A 20,058-nucleotide genomic window follows, 5' to 3' on the forward strand; every position below is an offset into this window, starting at 1 on the left:
GCCGGTGGTTGTGTTTTAAGCATGCCCTTAGCTCTTAAATGTTGAATCCGGGTAGGTCTACCTGCTGCCATAAATTCCAGCAAGTTTACTTTCTATTTTGGCCGTGCAAATGGGCATAAACAGCCCTTAATTATTAGTATGCAGTTCTGTTTTTGTTTGCTACCTCCATGAATATGAACAGCCCTGTACGGTTTAGTTTTCCTTGCCACTTAATGAGCATGCACAACTTAGTATACTAGTAAGTTTGGATAGATTATTTGTTACTGTTTTAAGGGCAAGAATAACCTTGTTATAAAGTCAAAGTTAGTTATTTTGCCTATTTTACAGCATGTTTAGAAAGCTCAAAGTTGCATTCTTTTGCCTATTTTACAGCATGTATAGAAAGCTCAAAGTTGCATTTCTTTGCTCTATTTTATAGCATGATTAGTAAGTTTAAAGTTGCTTTCTTTGCCCTATTTTATAGCATGATTAGTAAGCTTAAAGTTGCTTTCCTTGCTCTATTTTAAAGCATGATTAGTAAGTTTAAAGTTGCTTTCTTTTGCTCTATTTTATAGCATGATTAGTAAGTTCAAAGTTGCTTTCTTTTGCTCTATTTTATAGCATGATTAGTAAGTTCAAAGTTGCTTTCTTTTGCTCTATTTTATAGCATGATTAGTAAGCTCAAAGTTGTTTTTATTCGCTACTTTAACAAGCATGAACAACTACTCTCTAAGTGTATGCAGTTTTCTTTTTAAAGAATGCAGATCTTTCTTTCTTTGATTTACTTCTGCTGTAGCATGCCTAAAGATTTCAGATTTGTTAAGTATAGTATGCAGACTTTAATAAGCAGATTTTTATAAGTATAGCATGCAGATTTTTAAAGTATCAGTTTAACATGAGCAGTAATGATTCCTATCTTTAGTCTTTTGCTATTGGACTAATATGAGAAGTTATAAGCTAAGAAAGACCAAGACTTTAACTTGATCTCAATTTCAGAAGTTTAAGATCAAAAGCACATACAAGGTGTTTAATATCAAAAGCGCACACAAGGTGTTTGCTTAAATGCCAAGTAAGGGCAAGTATAAAGAAGTTAGTAAGAAAGTATTTTACTTTTTAATGGCATGTACCGGACACAAGTTCCAAGGGATGGGCTCCAAGTTGCCCCTAGGCACATGGCCTAGAAGTATCTTAGTAATTTCGGGATTAGCTACCTCGATTCTTATTAAGAATGCGCGCTAAGTGGTACAATGCCGGGCCCAAGAGAAGTTGATTATTATTTTGAAGTATTAATGTATAAGTTTTGAAACAAATGAAACAAGCTTCAAATATGTTTAGAATTAGAAAGTTTAGTTTCTTGTTATTTGAAGCATGCAGTAGTAGTTTTATTTGTTTCTTGCTACTAGATTATTCAGCATGTTTAGTAGCTTTACATGTTTAGTAGTTTTACATGTTTAGTAGCTTTACATGTTTAGTAGTTTTACATGTTTAGTAGTTTTACATGTTTAGTAGCTTTACATGTTTAGTATGATTCCTTCATTGGATTATGAGCATGATTAGCTATACATGTTTAGTATTTCAGTTAGTATGATTCCTTTATTGGATTTTGAGCATGATTAGCTATACATGTTTAGTATTTCAGTTAGTATGATTCCTTTATTGGATTTTGAGCATGATTAGCTATACATGTTTAGTATTTCGGATAGTATGATTCCTTTGCTATTTATGAGCATGAGTAGCTTTACATGATAGCATTCAGTTTTAGCATGTTTTTATTGATATACATGCATATCGAGTTTTTGTGAGTAGATAGCGCTCACTAAGCTTTATGCTTATAGACTGCACTTCCTCCTACTGCAGATAAAGGAAAGGAAAAGATTTAGCAAGGAAGGCGACAAGGTGGTGGTGATGAAGGTGTGTGATGGCTGGACTATGGAGAGATCAGGAGTTTGCTAAGGAAACTGTCAAGACTCCTTCTTTGGAGTTTTCTTTCAGTTATTAAATTGATAGAGATTGTTTTAGTAGTTTCCTTTGTCTATGTTAAGTTTATTCCGCATTGTAGTTGAGTTATTTCCTATTGTTGGAGTTCTTTTGTTTACCATTGCTAGGATAGTTTATTTTTAGTTATATATAAACTGCGTGGTGATGTTATTGCTTTGTATATGTATGTACTTATGATTATTGTCACCGGTACAGGGGAGACTCTGCCGAAATTTTTCGGTAGGGTTTTCCTAGAGATTTTTAATAAACCGGTTAAGTAGAGTAGTAGATAAGTAACGGTTACTCTTAGAGAGTAGTAGTAGTAGTAAGAAGGGTGGTCGTTACAAAACTCTTCTTGTACACAAAACCAATGTAACATATTAGTTCTAAGAAAATACATCATCCTTACCTTCCAATATGTGAAGTTGTCGTGAGACTCGTAGAAGGGTTGAATCGTGACATCTTCTCCATAGAGATCCATCTCTAGCCCGTGCTCCCCCGGGTGTTGATCCGTCGAAGAGCGGCCTCGCTCTGATACCACTTGTTAGGATCCTACGTACTCGGCTAGAGAGGGGGGGTGTGAATAGCCGCCCCAAATCGCTCGTTTCTTCCTACAATTCGTTAGCGCAGCGGAAAAATAAACTAGAAACGAAAGGAAGAATATCAAACCTTAACACAGCGATGTACGAGGTTCGGAGATGATGCTCCTACTCCTCGGCGTGTTCGTAAGTTGGACGAACCCAATCAATCCGTCGGTGGAAGAGTCCCCGCAAAACCGGCTAATAAAAACTCCTTCTGGGTGGAGAAACCTCGTCACACTTGTTTGCAACAGCAAACAGGAGTACAAGTACAAAGAATAAGCAAGAAATACAATAAGAATACACAAGCACTCTACCAATCTTGCTTTCTCGTCGACTGGAGTCCGGATGAAGCGGCTTCAAAACGCCTACAACAGCAGGTGACCCAGCCAGAAGCTCACGCGAAGCTTCAAAGCAGCTTAACAAAGCTCAACAGCAAGCTTAGCAACACCAAGAACAGGAAGAAGGAAGAAGAAGAAGTTGCACCAAAGCCTTGATCTCCTTTTATAACCTGTGAACCTGCACAGCGAAGACAGAAGCCAGCGGAGAAGACGGAGCGACCCGTTGTGACTCAACGGTCGAATCGTGGACCGATCAGGCTCCACCCTGATCGGTCCAGGACCCTTCTGATCGGTCTGGGGACCGATCAGGCCCTGGGCTGATCGGTCCCTAGACCGATCAGATTGCTCCACAGAAAGTTGCCCAATCTTTCTGTTCGTTTCCTGATCGATCGATCGATCGGTCCACGACCGATCCCACCTCTCTTCTGCGTCTCCGATCGGTCGTGGAGACCGATCAGCTGTTCTTCGAAGCGCCCAACTTTCGGTACCCTGATCGGTCTCTGCCTTATGTTATCGATCGGCTGATCGATCGAGGACACCCAACGATCGGCTGATCGATCGATCGAGCGATTTTGCCCAAACCAAGTCCCAAACCTTTCAAACCAATATCCGGTCAACCTTGACCTATTGGTACATCATGCTTAGCATCCGGTCACTCCCTTGACCTGCGAAGACTCCCACCAAGTGTCCGGTCAATCCTTTGACCCACTTGGACTTTCCTCTTCGTGCAAGTATCCGGTCACTCCTATGACCTACTTGATTTCCCATCACCGGATGTCCGATCACCCTTGATCCATCTGGATTTTCCTTCCGGCTTCACTCACGGGACTTTCACCTAGCTTCACTCACTAGGGTTTTCACACTGCCTAACATCCCTCTAGGACTTTCTCCCTGCTTCACTCACCAGGACTTTCCAACCGCCTAACATCCCGTTAGGACTTTCCCACTGGCTTCACTCACGGGACTTTCCAACCGCCTAACATCCCAATTAGGACTTTCCTGGCTTCACTCACGGGACTTTCCAACCGCCTAACATCCAGTTAGGACTTTCCCCCGGCTTCACTCACCGGACTTTCCACACTGCCTAACATCCCAGTTAGGACTTTCCCGTGCCAAGTCTCCATACTTGGACTTTTCCAGTGCCAAGTCTCCATACTTGGACTTTTCCCGTGCCAAGTCTCCATACTTGCACTTTTCGCGTGCCAAGCTCCCTGCTTGGACTTTTCCAGTGCCAAGTCTCCATACTTGGACTTTTCTAGTGCCAAGCTCCCTGCTTGGACTTTTCCGTTGCCAAGTCTCCATACTTGGACTTTTTCCCGAATCAGGTCAACCAGGTCAACCTTGACCTACGGTTGCCCCAATAATCTCCCAAACATCTATTCTTGTCCCATATCAAGAATACAACTCTTCCACGAGTGACAAACATCAACATGCAACTCAACTAGGTCAACCTTGACCTAAGGTTGCACCGACAATCTTCCTAAGTCAAACATCAAAATACAACTCGAGTCAGGTCAACTCGAGTCAGGTCAACCAGGTCAACCTTGACCTAAGGTTGCACCAACAGAGTCGACGCAGAATGACGAACTGACAGATGATATGCTGTCATATTAATTTTTGGACCATCTGCTTGGTTATTTTTGTCAGCGGCTCGACTTCAACCCACTTGGAGAAGTAGTCTATTGCGACGAGCAAAAACTTTCGTTGTCCGATTGCCATGAGGAAGGGTCCCACAATATCCATGTCCCACTGGTCGAACGGGCACGACACAGTGGAAGCCTTCATTTCTTCAGTCGACTGGTGGGAGAGGTGGTGGTACTTCTAGCAGGATATACAGTTAGCTACTGTCCGAGCGGCATCTTCATGTAGAGTCGGCCAGAAGTATTCGGCCAAAAGAATCTTCCTCGCTAGTGACCGACCGCCTGGATACCCTCCACAGGAGCCTTGGTGTACTTCTCGCAGTATATAGTCGACATCTTCTGACTCGACACATTTAAGCAATGGCCTGGAGAAGGCCTTCTTGTAGAGCTGGTCCCCAACTAAGTTGAAGCGACCGACCCTTCTTCTCAATAAGCGAGCTTCCTACTGATCGGAGAGCATAGCTCCTGATCGTAGAAACTCTATTATGGTCGTTCTCCAATCGCTAGGGAAAGTGAGCCCCTTCATCTGATCGACGTGCGCCACCAAGGGCACTTGCTCGATCGGATGAGTAATGACGATCGACGCGAGTGAGCTCGCCAATTTAGCCAACTCGTCCGCCGCTTGGTTCCCCGCTCGGGGGATCTTAAGGATGATTACCTCCTGGAAGTTTGCCTTCAACTTTTCGAAGGCTTCGACATATAACTTGAGCCACGTGTTACTGATCTCGAATGCTCCAACCAGCTGCTGAGCGACTAATTGAGAATCAGAATGGATAAGAACCCTGCTAGCGCCAACGTGCCGAGCGGCTTGTAAGCCGGGTATAAAAGTCTCGTACTCGGCTTCATTGTTGGTTGTCCGGTACTCTAGTCGAGCGGACAATTGCACCCGCTCTTCTTGTGGGGAGATAAGCAGTATGTTGATCCCACTACCTTGCCGAGTGGATGACCCATCCACATATACTTTTCATACTGCGTCGGGCTCGGGATTCTGTACCTCCGTGATGAAATCTGCTAAGGGATGCGCTTTGATGGTTGTTCGAGGCTGATATTGGATATCAAACTCGCTGAGCTCCGTTGTCCATTTGATCAGTCAGTCGGATGCCTCTGGGTTAAGCAGGACTCTTCCAAGAGGGTTGTTGGTCATCACCACGATAGTGTGCGCGAGGAAATAAGGACGAAGCCTCCGAGCGGTGAGTACCAATGCAAATGCTAGCTTCTCAAGACCGATGTAGCGAGATTTAGTATCCTTTAACATATGACTCAAGAAGTACACTAACTGTTCTTTGTCATTCTGCCGAACCAAGGCTGAGCCGACAACGTGCTCGGTTGAAGACAAATAAATCCGAAATGGTTCACCAACAGTGAGCTTAGCTAGTACAGGTAGTGAGTTCAGATATACTTTGAGTTCCTCAAAGGCCCGGTCACACTCCTCGTCCCACTGAAACTTGGTGGTTCGGCGTAGAATTTTGAAGAAGGGAAGGCTCCAGTCGGATGACTTGGCGATGAACCGTGACAATGCTGTTATCTGACCGGTAAGGCGTTGTGCTTCTTTTAAGTTTCTTGGTGGTGACATATCTTGGAGTGCTTTTACCTTGCTAGGGTTCGTCTCAATGCCCCGCTCGGTGATGATATACCCTAGGAAGCACCCACTTTTAGTGCCAAACAGACACTTCTGAGGATTTAACTTTATTTTGTACGTCCGGATGGTATGGCAGGTCTTCCTGATATCGGCGCAGAGGTCGGCATCTCAGAGGGATTTAATTAATATGTCGTCGACATACACCTCCATGTTACGGCCGATTTGCCGCTGGAAGACTTTGTTCATCAGCCTCTGGTAGGTGGCTCCTGCATTCTTCAAGCCGAACGACGTTACGTTGTAGCAGTACGTACCGTCGGCGGTAATGACGCTGACTTTCTCTTGGTCTTCACGGGCGAGCGACACTTGATGATACCCCTGATAGACATCCAGCATGCATATCAGCTCGCACCCGACCGTGGAGTCTACCATCTGATCAATCCTGGGCAAGGGAGAGAAGTCCTTCGGACATGCCTTGTTAAGATCCTGGAAGTCGATGCAGACCCTCCATTTAATGCCCGGTTTAGAGACCAACACCACATTGGCAAGTCAGCTCGGGAACTAAACTCCGTGTATGTGGCTGGCCTCCAATAGTTTCTCAATCTCTGCCCGGATAATCAGGTTTTACTTAGCATTGAAGTCCCTCTTCCTCTGCTTCACCGGCCGAGCGTCTGGTCGGACGTCGAGCTCTTGCTGTGCGACGCTCGGGCAAATGTCGGGCAGCTCATGGGTAGACCAGGAGAGCACGTCATGGTTCTGCTAGAGACAACTGATCAGCTCGGCCTTCTGCCCGACCTCTAGGTCAGACGCTATGAAGGTTATCACCTCCGCTCGGCCCGGATGTATCTGCACCTCTTCTTTCTCTTCATAAACCAAAGTAGAGGACTTCTCAGTTATGGTGCTTACCTCCATTCGGGGTGTTTTACGAGCGGACTTTGTCTAGGTCTTGACCATCTCGACATAACATCTTCGAGCGGCGAGCTGATCGCCCTTTACTTCTCCGACTCGATCTTCCACCGGGAACTTAATCTTCTGGCAGAAGGTTGAGACGATCGCTTGGAATTCATTGAGGGTCGGTCGGCCCAAAATGACATTGTAGGCTGAGAGGGCATCTACTACGATGAAGTTGGTGTCCCTTGTCCTCCGAAGCGATTCCTCCCCGAGCGAGATGGTCATCTTGATCTGGCCAATCGACAAGACCTCATTTCCAGTGAACCCGTATAGAGGGGTCGTCATTGGCAACAGCTTGCCTCGGTGAATTTGGAGCTGGTCGAACGCCTTCTTAAAAATGATGTTGATCGAGCTACCTGTGTCAACGAATATACGGTGAATAGTGTAATTGACGATTACCGCTTGGATAATGAGTGCGTCGTTGTACGACACTTCAACTTCTTCAAGATCCCGGGGGCTAAAGCTGATCTCGGGTCCAACGGCATGTTCCCGGCTACAGCCCACTGCATGGATTTCTAACCGCGGGGCGTGTGACTTCCGGGCTCGGTTGGAATCCCCGCCAGTCAGCCCGCCAGATATGATCTTGATCTCGCCTCGAGTAGCAATACTTCTGTTTTCCTCCTCCCGAGTGGACAGCCTGCTTCGCTCGCGCCCGGCTCTTATCGGCTCCGCGCTTCTCCAATGAGGCCGCCTTGATGATCGCCTTGCTTCTTCTCATCGATCGGCCCGATGATGCTCATGTCACCGGTCAAGAGAAGGGGATCGGCGCCGATAACTCTTAGGCGCTGGTTGGGCGACCAGATCAAACCCGCGACAATCGTGGGTGTTGTGGGATGTAGACTGATGGAATGAGCAGAACAAAGGGGTCCATAACTTCCCCTTGGGATTCGGTCGTTCTGCGGCAACATGTTGGACGACATGAGGCCTTGCTTCTTGGTGTGAGCGTACTCCTTCGGCTCGGGGCCCTCTTGGAGGTTGATGGCTGGACAGCGACCATCGTTCAGTCAGCGCCGATGGTTCGGATGGAGCCTCCTTCCTTCGGGCCGTCTGAGCTTCTTCCATGTTTATGTACTCATTGGCCTTCTTCAGCATGTGGTCATAGTCGCGAGGTGGCTTCCTGACGAGCGATCGGAAGAAGTCCCCGTCCATGAGCCCTTGCGTGAACGCGTTCATCATGGTCTCGGACGAGACCGAGGGGATATCCATCGTCACCTAGTTGAAGCGCTGGATGTAGGCTCGTAGAGTTTCCCTTTGGCCCTTCTTCATGGAAAGCAGGCTGACACTTGTTTTCTGAAAGCGCCTGCTGCTCGCGGACTAGTGAAGGAAAGTCGTTCGGAAGTCTTTGAAGCTTTAGGTAGACCCGTCCGGCAACCTTCTAAACCATCGTTGGGCCGAGCCGGAGAGCGTAGTGAGGAAGATTCGGCACTTGACTCCATCTGTGTACTGATGAAAGGTAGCGGCGTTATCGAACTTACCCAGATGGTCGTTCGGGTCGGTCGACCCTGTTATACTCTCCGAGCGCCAGGGGAGCGTAGTGTTTCGGCAACCGATCCTGCAGAATGACCTCTGAGAATTGTGGGTTGATCCGCTCGCGTGATGAATCGGCTCGGGATGCTTTGCCTTTTCTTTCGTCCTGAGCGGGGGCCTCATCTGAGGAACCCTTATCCTGGTTGGCCTGAGCAATCTTTGAGGGCGTCTGAAATAACGCCCGGTGAAATGGAATGGGCGCTGGTGGAACCTCTCCAGGAGTGCCAGTCGGCATCTTGTTCTGTCCCCATATGAAGAGTTGCTCCGGCCGGTCTTCATGCGCCGCTCGCCCTCCCGAGGCCGATGTTGCTTATTGTGCCATTCGATCATGTCGCCTGTCGATGACACTGTTCCCTAGGAAGATACTACCAACTGCTCCCTTTGTCTGCTATTGAGCCGAGCGGGAGAGCCGCTCAGCCAATCTACCGCCAAGGTGATGTAACGGTCGGGCCGAACGCTCGCTCAACCAGTGATTTGATGTCCAGCTCTGCCTTGTCAGGCTAAGGCTCCTTCGCCTGCCGGGTCGAGGTTGCGTCCACTACCCAGTCGAGCGAGGTAGGCGCTCGACCCTTGTCTTTCCCTGCTTGAGTTTCATGAGCGTCGGAAGCTCGGTGTCCGACTGAGCTGTCGAAGTATCGAGCCGACTACTCTTCCTGTTGATCGGGAAGGTAGCTCACCCGATCGGACGTCTGCCCAGGACGTTGACCACTTTGACCTCCTGTCGGACGAACCCCACCTTACCACCGGATCATCTTGTAATACTTATAGGACCATCAATTACTCTACTTATAAATGTATCTAGAATGTGTTAGAAGTGTAGTCAACTAATTGGATCAAAAGACACGGTATCTTAGAAAAGATAAGTACAAGAAAAGGAAGAATCAAAAGTTCTAGAAGTACTGAAGAAGTGATTTCAGATGATGTAGTAAGAGAAATTATTGAGCTATATATGAATAATATTATTTATGTGGAATCACAGTTACATGAAATTAATAAAATTTTAATAAATTATTTGATATCTCATAAAATATGAGATTGAAATAATACCACCATTGAGGATATTTTCATTCTCAATGTGACATTTGCATCATGCAACACTACAAAAAAACTGTAATTTAGGGACGAAAATTTGCAACGAATAATATTCGTTGCAAATTTGCAACAGCATTTGCAACGAAAAACAAATTTGTCGCTAATTAGCAACTAAAATAGCAACGAAATAAATTCGTCGGATATTAACAACAAATATATTTTCGTCGCAGAATTCGTTGCCAATCAGCGTCAAAATCTAAATTTCGTTGGAAAATTTATGCAATTTTGCGACAAATCTCTGGATTTGTTGCTAATTGGCAACGAATATATATTTGTCGCCAAATTTAACGCAATTTAGGGACGAAATTTCAAATTCGTCCCTAATTTACTGTTTTTAAGACAAGTAGGAATAGTGATAAATGTGGATACAACTGAAATTGATGATGATGATGAGGAGGAGGAGGAGGAGGAAGATGCGGACGAGGACGAGGAGGAGGAGGAGGAGGAGGATGATGAAGACTTTGAGTTTTTATAATGAGTAAGTTTTTATATTTTATTTTCATATATTATACTGCTTTATTAAGAATAAATTTATTTTCAATTTGTAATTCCCATAACTCATAGCTCAATTAGTTTATTTGTCTCAAATATATACAAAACTGTTTCATTTTTAAAGTTATATATCTTATTTGTTAATACTCTGTATTTTTTATAGATAATTACAAGTTACATCTTATCGTCTTCTCGGGAGTTCGTGGATTCACTTTTTTCTTAGCAAATATGGTAAGTTCTTTGGTTTCATATTATTTATTATGAAACAAATTTGTATTAAATTTGTTATTTGTTTGAATATTCAGAATCTCTTTCGACGAGGTGGTCGTAGACGGGGCGCTCACCATACACCACCTACAGACACTGTATCTACACCCCCACCTAATCAAGCTGACACTGCAGGACCGTCGCATACACCTTCAACAATACCTTCCTGTGCACCATCGCCTTCCCCTTCCCCTTCTGCTGTACCTTCACCGATCGAGTCCCCAGCAACCTCTTCCATTCCTTCTCGACATTCGATTGCAGAGAGGCCAGACACTCGAGAGTCTATAGCCCCTTGTGGAGATTCGTAAGTAAAATTAAAATATTTTATTTTATCAACTTCCATAATTCTTTAACATGCTTTTTTTATAAATTATAATAGGTTCGATAATTCTGTCCATGTTATTCACGAGATTAATAGAATCGTGAATAACCATTGGAGAGGGGACTCGATGAGTTATACTAGCACTCCAGCACCGACTAGAGAGTTATGGTGGAGTGAATTTAAGGTATTTCATTTATTTTATATCTTAAATGAAAGTAAACATATAAATAATTATTTTTTTTCTATTACAGCGATCATTCACTTGGGACATGAATGATGACATGGAAATAAGAAGGATTTTCATGAAAAAATGTGGCGATCACATTCGTCATGTACTCAATCATGCGAAGTCAAAGGGGAAAAAACCACCATTCATTACTGAGGAAAACTGGATAAAGATTACCAATTATTGGGAAAGTGAGGAGTTTAAAACAAGAAGTCACCAGAATAAAACTAATCAATCTTTTAATTCTGGAGACATGTCTGCTACATATGCGGGAGGATCTATCAATATTGATGAGCATAGACGCAGATTGGTAATTTCTTAACACTCCTATTATTTTCTTACTCTATTTGACATTATTTGATTTTCTTTAATCATCTTTTTTAGTCCAAAGAACTAGGAAAGGAGCCTACATTTATAGAAACTTTCACCCGCACCTTTCAGAAAAAAGATAAGACTTGGAGCGGGGACAGAGCTAGAGCAATCAAGGTTTGAATAAATTTTTGATCTAAATTTATACCTTAGATTCTATTATTAATGTACCCACTATAATAACTTAATGTTATTATAATTATAATTTATTTTTTATTACAATACAGGAGAAATATGATGAACTAGAGGTAGCACAAAGATGTTCTGGTTCTACTAGTGCAGATATGGAGGGGTCTGAGCCATCTGTTGGTACTGATTTAAATTTATGGCTACAAGCGAGTGGAGGATCAAAAAAAGGAGGAAAGATATTTGGAATGGGTTCTTTGAGCAGAATCCATAGAGTTGGCCGTATTTCTTCCTCCTCCTCACAGACCCAGCAGATGACCCACTTGACTGAAGAGGTTTCACAGTTGAAGGATATTTTAAATGAAAGGGATGAAGAAATGAGACAAATGCGCCAAAATCAAGAATTGATTTTACGACATTTCAAGTTAATTTCTGCTCCAAGTGAGAATCCTCCCGGTGACGGTGACGATGGTGATCATGATGATGGCGATGGTGGTGAATCTTAGTTAAATTATTGTAAGTTTTATATTAGAATTTTTTTTACACTTATTGTTATAGTTTCTTTTAAATTTTTACTTTACCTTGCTACTTTGCATTTTATGTCATGTTTTATATTTTTTATCTGTCTATTACTAATCTATGCAATTTAGTTATATACGTGTCAATAATTTTATTATGTCATAAACATTTGATACATGTATTTTTGATTACATAAGGATTTTTTTGCTATCTAAGTCTTTGATCTATTATGATAACTATGTATTAAGACCATATCTCTAGATTTATTTGGTTAATCTTATTTTATTTTCTTACTTCTTCTAGCTATGAAACTCCACTGTTTATGTTGAAGTGATCTTCTAATATTTATTGGGTTTTGTGCAAAGTTGAAGCTTGCCTTGAAGAGATGAAAGAAAAGGTAATGTCATAATGTAAGTAAACTTATTTCCCACTTTGGTTAATTTGTTTACCCCTCTATTATCTTTAAGAGAATGATCAAGATTTCCTTGTAGCCATTAGGAATCACAAGGATATTTAAAGAATGAGACGAGCAAAGATAAAAGTAAAGATTCCTTGTTTTTCTTATGCCGTCTTGTGTTTTCATTGAGAGACTCCAATCTATTTTTAATTTTTTTTAAAAATTATAATCTAAAATCAAAATTCAAATCTACCATTTATGTGATAAATTCAAACACTATATAGCTACTTACTAATTATCAGTAGGATTAACATTTATTATACAAATTTATAATAACTTTAGTTTAATTTTATTAATTATATTAATTAGAATCCATTACTCATTAGAATTTCCTATTTTCCATGTGAACAATGCTTTACTCTTTGAGTTGATAGTAAAAGAGATGTACGTGAGGGAGGGAGATCCAAAATAAATGAAGTGCAAGTTTGTATAATAAACATCTTCAAAATGGAAAATAATCAATAAACTCCTCATAATGATCATTCCCCTTCTTTCATTTGAGCTATGTTGTGAAAATTGTACTAGCTTTTATTAGGCATATAGTGAATCTAGATTGCCTTAGTTAATAGATAAGAAATAACTCATTAGCTCCAGGAAGATTCTAGCATGAACAAAGTATGACTTGTTTATGTCCTAAGCATTAATTGTAAATGTTTATGTTTGCATGGATTAAACATAAACTAGATCAGTGAAACATACAATAAGTTGGATTAAAGTGATCAACTAGCTTGGTATCCAAACCCAGTTAGAAATTAAAATATGTGAAAGTATATATATGTAGATGTGAGCACATATGATAGGATGAAGCACTAGATATGCACATGTAGGTACAGGTCGAAATTGTATTACCAATTGTATTTCTAATTTTCATTTATGTTGTAGTTAATTTTCTTTATTATAGAATCGTTAATTTTCTTAATTTTTTTTAAAACAAGACAATATTTTACTTGTTAGTTGCATAAGTTTTAGATGTCTTATTTCAATATGATATCATTGATGTATGTTTTAGATCTATATATATATTGTTATAAATGTTAGTTATTCATTTGTAATTTGATGTAGGAAAAGGAGAACGAAGCATGGAAGAAGGTGCATGAAGCTCTCGGAGCATGATGATTAGTATTTTATTTTATGCTTAGATGTATTTGTTATTTGGATTATGAGTTGTTGAACCAAACTAGTTCTTGTTTTCATGTGTAAATATGATGTTTGTTGAATTGATATATTTGAATGTTAGTTTGGATGTGAAGTTGTGTGAATGTGAAGTTGTTTGAATGTGAAGTTTGGATATGAAGTTGTTTGAATGTTTGTTTGGATGTGTATAGATATTTGAATGTATTTGATATGTAAAATAGGATGAAGAAATGAAAAATGTTTGGTTGCTGGATATTGTATTTTGGGATAAATTTTGGGACGAATTTGAGTTCGTTCCACATTTGGGACGAATCCGATTTTGTCCCTAATTTGGGACGAATCTAAAGTTCGTCCCTAATTTGGGACGAATCTAAAGTTCGTCCCTAATTTGGGACGAAATTTAGGTTCGTTCCAAAATCTAATTTATTCTGATTTACTATATTTTAGGGATAATTCGGAACGAACCAAAATCGTCCCGAATTCGGGACGAAATTTTTTCGTCCCGAATTCGGGACGAATAATTTCGTCCCGAAATTGAATGAAACGGGAGCTTGAATTTTGGGACGAACTGAAATTCGTCCCAAATTTGGAACAAACCAGAATTTGTCCCTAATTTGGGACGAAAATCTAATTTCGTCCCAAATTTGAAGACACTATGCAGTGTAGATTTGCAACAAAATTTGTGACGAAAATTTTAGTTCGTTGCAAAATTTGGGACGAATATTTTATTTTCGTTGCAAAATGTGGCAACGACTAATTTGCGACGAATATATTTTCGTCACAAAATTTGTCGCAAAAAATTTTGCGACGAAAATTTTGGGAAAATTCGTCCCTAAATTTGTCCATAATTTACAATTTTTTTGTAGTGCAAGGTGATGAAAATACGGGTAATTTGGGGAAGAAAATTATAGAAGTGTTATTTTGATTAAAAAACGTCTTTTTAATCCTTCTAATTAAAAAAAAAAAAAGGAAAAATGATGTTTTTTGGAAAGAAAAATTGTTTTTTTTGAGACAATGAACTAATGTTTGACAAAATCATCAATTCAAATAGAAGAACGAACGTTGAACAAATGCAAACTGTTCATAATTGTGGTTTAGGTTTGTGGCATGAGGTCAAAGAGACAATAGCAACATAGATTACTCCAGGGCTCTAACTTGTTGTCTAATATCGACAGTGATTCAGCAAGAATAAAATATAATAGATCTAAAAATCGTTATTAAAAATGCTATTTAATCAGTCAGTAGCATCCCACATGAATTGTTCTTTCTTCAAACTGGAGCTAACAAATCCGTTAAAATCACAAAAATGCATCGATTAGACTGAAAAAATGTAAATTTTCACCAACGTAAAAACGATTTGATTTCAGAAAACAGAGGCATTCCGTCAGCCATCGGTCGAGGGCAGTGTCGAACTGGCGCTTGCAGTTTTTACACGCCCTCTGTGCCATCTTCCCGGCGGCGGCGCCGCCTTTCTTTTATACGCACAGTCAACTATTCTTCTCAGTATTGCGTTTCCACTTCCTCCAACGACGGCACGCAGCTACGGCGAAGACGCGCCTTGACATTTTAAAACGGTCAGTTGGTGATTGATCGCCGAAAGAAGCGATCGAAGGAGTCAACGCAGAAGCCTCGTCCGACCAATTCTGCTCGTGGACGGTGCTACAAAACAAATGAACAATACCCAACACAGCTGTTGCGCCACCATTTCCAACCTGGATCCTCTAGTTAATTAATCGATCCTCAGCTGATTCAGTTTTCACATCTTTGCATCAGCTTCAATGCAAACAAAATAGATTCATCATGTACGAAAGCCGAGTAGTTGGAAAATGAGAAATGTGACGTTTTTATTGAATATAAATTATGTCAGTGTCGAATTAAGAAAAGGATATTCAATATTGATTTTTCGATATTTAAATTAGTCATCGACGATGAAATAGAAAGAGAAAATGAATACTAAAGAGCATAATATCTCACGTAGTGCGTACTTTCGTCCATGCTTGAACTTTCTTTTATATAGAGTTTATGTAGTGCATGTGCACTCTTCCCAAGATTTTCAGATTTATCAATAAAATGTTACTGACACAGTATTATAATGGACCGAACATATCTCTGAAATCACAGTGGAAACTTTCGCCATAGATCTTCTGACTGTCCATGTCCGGTGTCGACGACACCAACTTCCAAAAAGATGTCGATGGATATCGAAGAGAGTGAAATGTTAGACCGAGCGGGTTAGCCGCTCGATCGGGATTTCGCTGTTCTGATATCTCGTCCGATCGGCCAGAACCTCACTATTCCTGTGTGTGTGTCCGCTCGATCGAAGTTCCACTCTACTACTGTCGAGTGGGGTAATCGCTCGGCCGAAGTTGAACTCCACCAATGTCGTGCTCTGCTGTCTAGGTGAGCGGGGTAATCGTTCGGCTCGGTGTTTGCACCTCGTCTGTTCCTTCATTCGGCGTCCAATAATCCATTGAGTGTTGGTTGTTTAACTCCTCCCTATGTTGAAGGTGACGACGGATCAAAGACCTCTCCCCGATCAAGACATATTTCATCCGATTGATCGATGTTATGTGTACGTTAATCATCTTCACTTTTACTTCCATTATTTCCATTATAATCACAAGATGAGATTCTCTATCATCACCGCGTCACAAAGTATTCTGGATCGGATCCGTCTAAAATAATGATCATCTCAATGATTGATAAGATGTAGACGTCCTGTCAAATTATGAACTGTCACTGTTACTTGCATGGCGGATTAGCTTTCCATCACTTCCATTGTACCTGACTCGTACTAGGGATCGATCCTAGTAGATATTGCAAGAACTTTGATAAGCAAACCGACACTTGAGAAGCCATAGAAATAGAAAAAGAGAAATGTTGATACTGCATGATCGCACGAGTTTAGAAAATGATTGAATATTTTCCACTTTCATCTACTCTTCTCCTTCCTGCTGCTATTTTAACACCATCGGCTGTCATCATCTCTACTGTACTCGCTGCTTCGAGCAAGAAAGAGGCCCTGCGACTCCATGATCGCCTCATTTTAACACCAACTTCGAGATAGAATCGCGAATGTGAGGCTTATTCATGTTTTTGCTAGCTGTTTCTTTTGGTGTTAATGTTTGAAATCTTTTTGCAGAGGATCGATCCAACCAGACATGGGCATGACGTTCTCCTTCCCCATTGCTTGCTACGCAGCCATCAATGGTGGTTTGGAAGCTATCCTCAGTTTAGGCTTGGGGTCTTCTATTCATGGCAAGTTACTATTCCAAGGATCAGTGAGCCTCGATGGAAGAGAGATGGATCTTCCCCCTGAGCCAGACAAATCCATAAAGCCTCATGATCCCGAAATCAAAAGGCCTGGCCATTTGAGGAAGAGGTCCCTGGACTCCATCTTGGTCCAACACGGCAGCCCCAAGCATGAGGCTGCTGTGAAGCTACAGAAGGTCTACAAGAGCTTTAGGACGAGGCGACAGCTCGCAGACTGCGCCGTCCTCGTCGAGCAGCGCTGGTGCGACCTTCTGCCCGTTCTGTTTCTCCAATTACATCGTCGTTGAACTCGCTATGCACATTTCAGGTGGAAGTTGCTAGATTTTGCACTGCTCAGGCGGAGTTCGGTGTCGTTTTTCGACATCGAGAAGCAAGAGTCCGCGGTTTCACGATGGTCCCGGGCGAAATCCAGAGCTGCCAAGGTAGGGAAAGGTTTGTCAAAGGATGAGAGAGCTCAGAAACTTGCTCTGCAGCATTGGCTCGAGGCAGTAAGTGTCGAACACATTGCAAATTGTTCCTTTTATTGGCAATTTCTCACTAATTTATTGCGAATTACAGATCGATCCGCGACACCGTTACGGTCACAATCTCCAATTCTACTATGATCGTTGGCTGCAGTGCGAGAGCATGCAGCCCTTCTTCTACTGGTTAGATTGTCCGATCAACATCTATTAAAATGGCCCAACTGATCAGATTCAGTAGTGATCTGACAAAACTATTATAGGCTTGATGTCGGAGAAGGAAAGGAGGTCAACCTCGAACAGCATTGCACGCGATCGAAGCTTCAACAACAATGCATCAAGTATCTCGGCCCTGTAAGAACTCTCTCTGTGAGCATGCATACAATCTCTGTGTGTGCATATCTGAAAATGCTTACTGGATTCTGCAGAAGGAAAGGGAAGACTATGAAGTTATTATCGACGACGACGATGGAAAATTCTTATACAGAGAGAGTAGGCAAGTGTTAGACACGAGTGATGGTCCAAAAGGTGCTAAGTGGATTTTCGTATTGAGCACATCGAAGAAATTATATGTTGCTGAGGTGAATGATCTCCATATGTCCTAGAAAAGCTTACACGATTGACACATCTATAATATTTGTTTGTTTGTGTTAAAAATTGCAGAAGAAGAAAGGAACGTTTCAGCACTCTAGTTTTCTGGCCGGCGGAGCCACTTCGGCCGCCGGCCAATTGGTAGTGGAAGATGGAATCCTGAAGGTATAGAAATTAGTTTGAGTTTCAATTGGAAGTTGTTTTCGATTTCACTGATTTTGCTATTGCCGTGTCTTGCAGGCTGTGTGGCCTCATAGTGGCCATTACCGCCCGACGGAGAAGAACTTCCAGGAGTTCATGAGGTTCCTTGAAGAAAACAATGTGGATCTTACTGATGTGAAGGTGAGCAAGTCAGTGTTATCTATTTGTCATACTTAAAACAGAAACAGATTTCTTATTCTTGTTCTTGTTCTTGTTCTTGGTTTGTACAGAGAAGTCCAACTGAGGAGGATGGTGAGCACAACCGATCGGAAATTGGAGCCGATTCACCTCAATTAGCTTCGTTTAAGCAATTAAACATTGATTGCTCAGCACGAACCTGCATACCATCGGAGCTGATTCTTCGAAGGATAAATTCGAAAAAGGTAATTAAATCGTATCAGTTGGGGAAGAAGCTCTCCTGCAAGTGGACAACCGGCGCAGGGCCGCGGATCGGCTGCGTGCGGGATTATCCGTCGGAGCTTCAATTTCAAGCCTTGGAGGAAGTAAACATATCGCCGAGAAGCCCCAGAAACTCGAGATTTCGTTCGCCGGGCCTTGCCATTTGCCAAGTGCCCAAGTCTAACTGTCTAAGGAAGGATGAAACATCCTCGCAGAAGGAATTCTAGATGTTGAAAAGCAAAAATTAAAAGCATTCAATTCATTTATTTGGTAATCTCTAGAGATACTATCACACATTTTCAAGAGCCAAATTAAACTGAAATAATTTTTGCTTGACTAGGATGACAATTTTCATCCCGCGGTGGAGGATCCGATAATAGACGAGGACATGTAAGATTCTTTTTTTGACTCGATTAATTAAATAATCAAGTAATTAATAATGAGAATTTTCAGATACGAGTACCAATCTAATATAATTCTATTCATACTCAACTCGAATATCTAATTAATACTGACTGAGGGTTTAAGTTATAGTATTTAAGTTAAAAAATATTTTTTTTAAAAAATGACATTAGTTACTCACAGGATGCAGGGTAAGAGAGAATTTTGATATGTTGCACAACATCTCAACAAAATTTTCATTTATGTAAAATCTGGATAATCGAAAACTTAAAATAATAAACAAAAAATAAAAAATAAAAAATAACAAAATAACAAAATTGTTACCTTGCATGCACACAAGCGCGTACATTGCTGGCGTCCAACGTAATAGTAGGTGTATATATATACACACTGCGACCCCCGATGATTTGGACCAATTTTTTTTATTATTATTATTTTTTACTTACAGATATGCTATTTAGAATTTTATCTTAAGGTTTAAAATTAAATTATACTGGTTAGATTAAATATACGTATTAGAATTATTTATTTATAGACTTTAAGATAATTTAAACTTTTATCTTTTTAATTTAGGATTTAAGTTTTCTTAATCTAGCTCTATATAAGATTTTGTATTAGTTATTTTTTTTTTCTAGTTGTCAATTTCTATAATGGTATTAAGTTAAAAAAATTCAAATCAAAAAAATATTTTAGATGTGCGCGGCGTAAAGTCCTTAGCGCATATATATACAGAGGACTTCTCTTGCGGCGTTTTTGTGCGGTTTCTGTGCGGCACGGTAAAATCGTGAATCCGAGCTGGTAAAAAATTTACACATCAGCGGCGAGTTTTTTTAGTGTAAAAAAATAAAATCCTAAATTGTTGTTGCGCCGACTCACTCTCCGAACCCTCGTGGAGCCATCGCCCATCGCCTCCCTCTCCGAACCCCTCCTCTCCTCGCACTGGCGGAGGCAAGGGGGTGCAAGGGGGTGCGGAAGCACCCCTTGCTTCTGACAATAAACATAAAAAATAAATATATAATCATGATTAAAAAATAAAAGGAATAATTATAATTTCTTAGATTTATTGGACTTTTTCACAAAAATATCAAAAAAACATCAATTCTTTTTCTTTCTCATTGCCGAATCGTTTCTAAGCAGATTTCATTTTGTTTCTTTCTC

General features: G+C 41.2%; 1 protein-coding gene across 1 annotated transcript; it reads left to right on the forward strand.

Moving 5' to 3' along the window:
* Positions 1 to 16,428: 16,428 nt before the first annotated feature.
* Positions 16,429 to 18,772, forward strand: LOC121974557 (IQ domain-containing protein IQM6-like). Its single transcript, XM_042525667.1, has 9 exons — positions 16,429 to 16,650; positions 16,716 to 17,087; positions 17,154 to 17,334; positions 17,405 to 17,493; positions 17,571 to 17,661; positions 17,736 to 17,888; positions 17,971 to 18,063; positions 18,139 to 18,240; positions 18,330 to 18,772. Exons 2-9 carry the CDS (start codon positions 16,735 to 16,737, stop codon positions 18,723 to 18,725), a joined length of 1,458 nt encoding a protein of 485 aa, XP_042381601.1. The 5' UTR covers positions 16,429 to 16,650; positions 16,716 to 16,734; the 3' UTR covers positions 18,726 to 18,772.
* The last annotated feature ends 1,286 nt before the right edge of the window (positions 18,773 to 20,058 follow it).

Source organism: Zingiber officinale, chromosome 4B (genome assembly GCF_018446385.1).
Source record: "Zingiber officinale cultivar Zhangliang chromosome 4B, Zo_v1.1, whole genome shotgun sequence".
Taxonomy (NCBI): domain Eukaryota; kingdom Viridiplantae; phylum Streptophyta; class Magnoliopsida; order Zingiberales; family Zingiberaceae; genus Zingiber; species Zingiber officinale.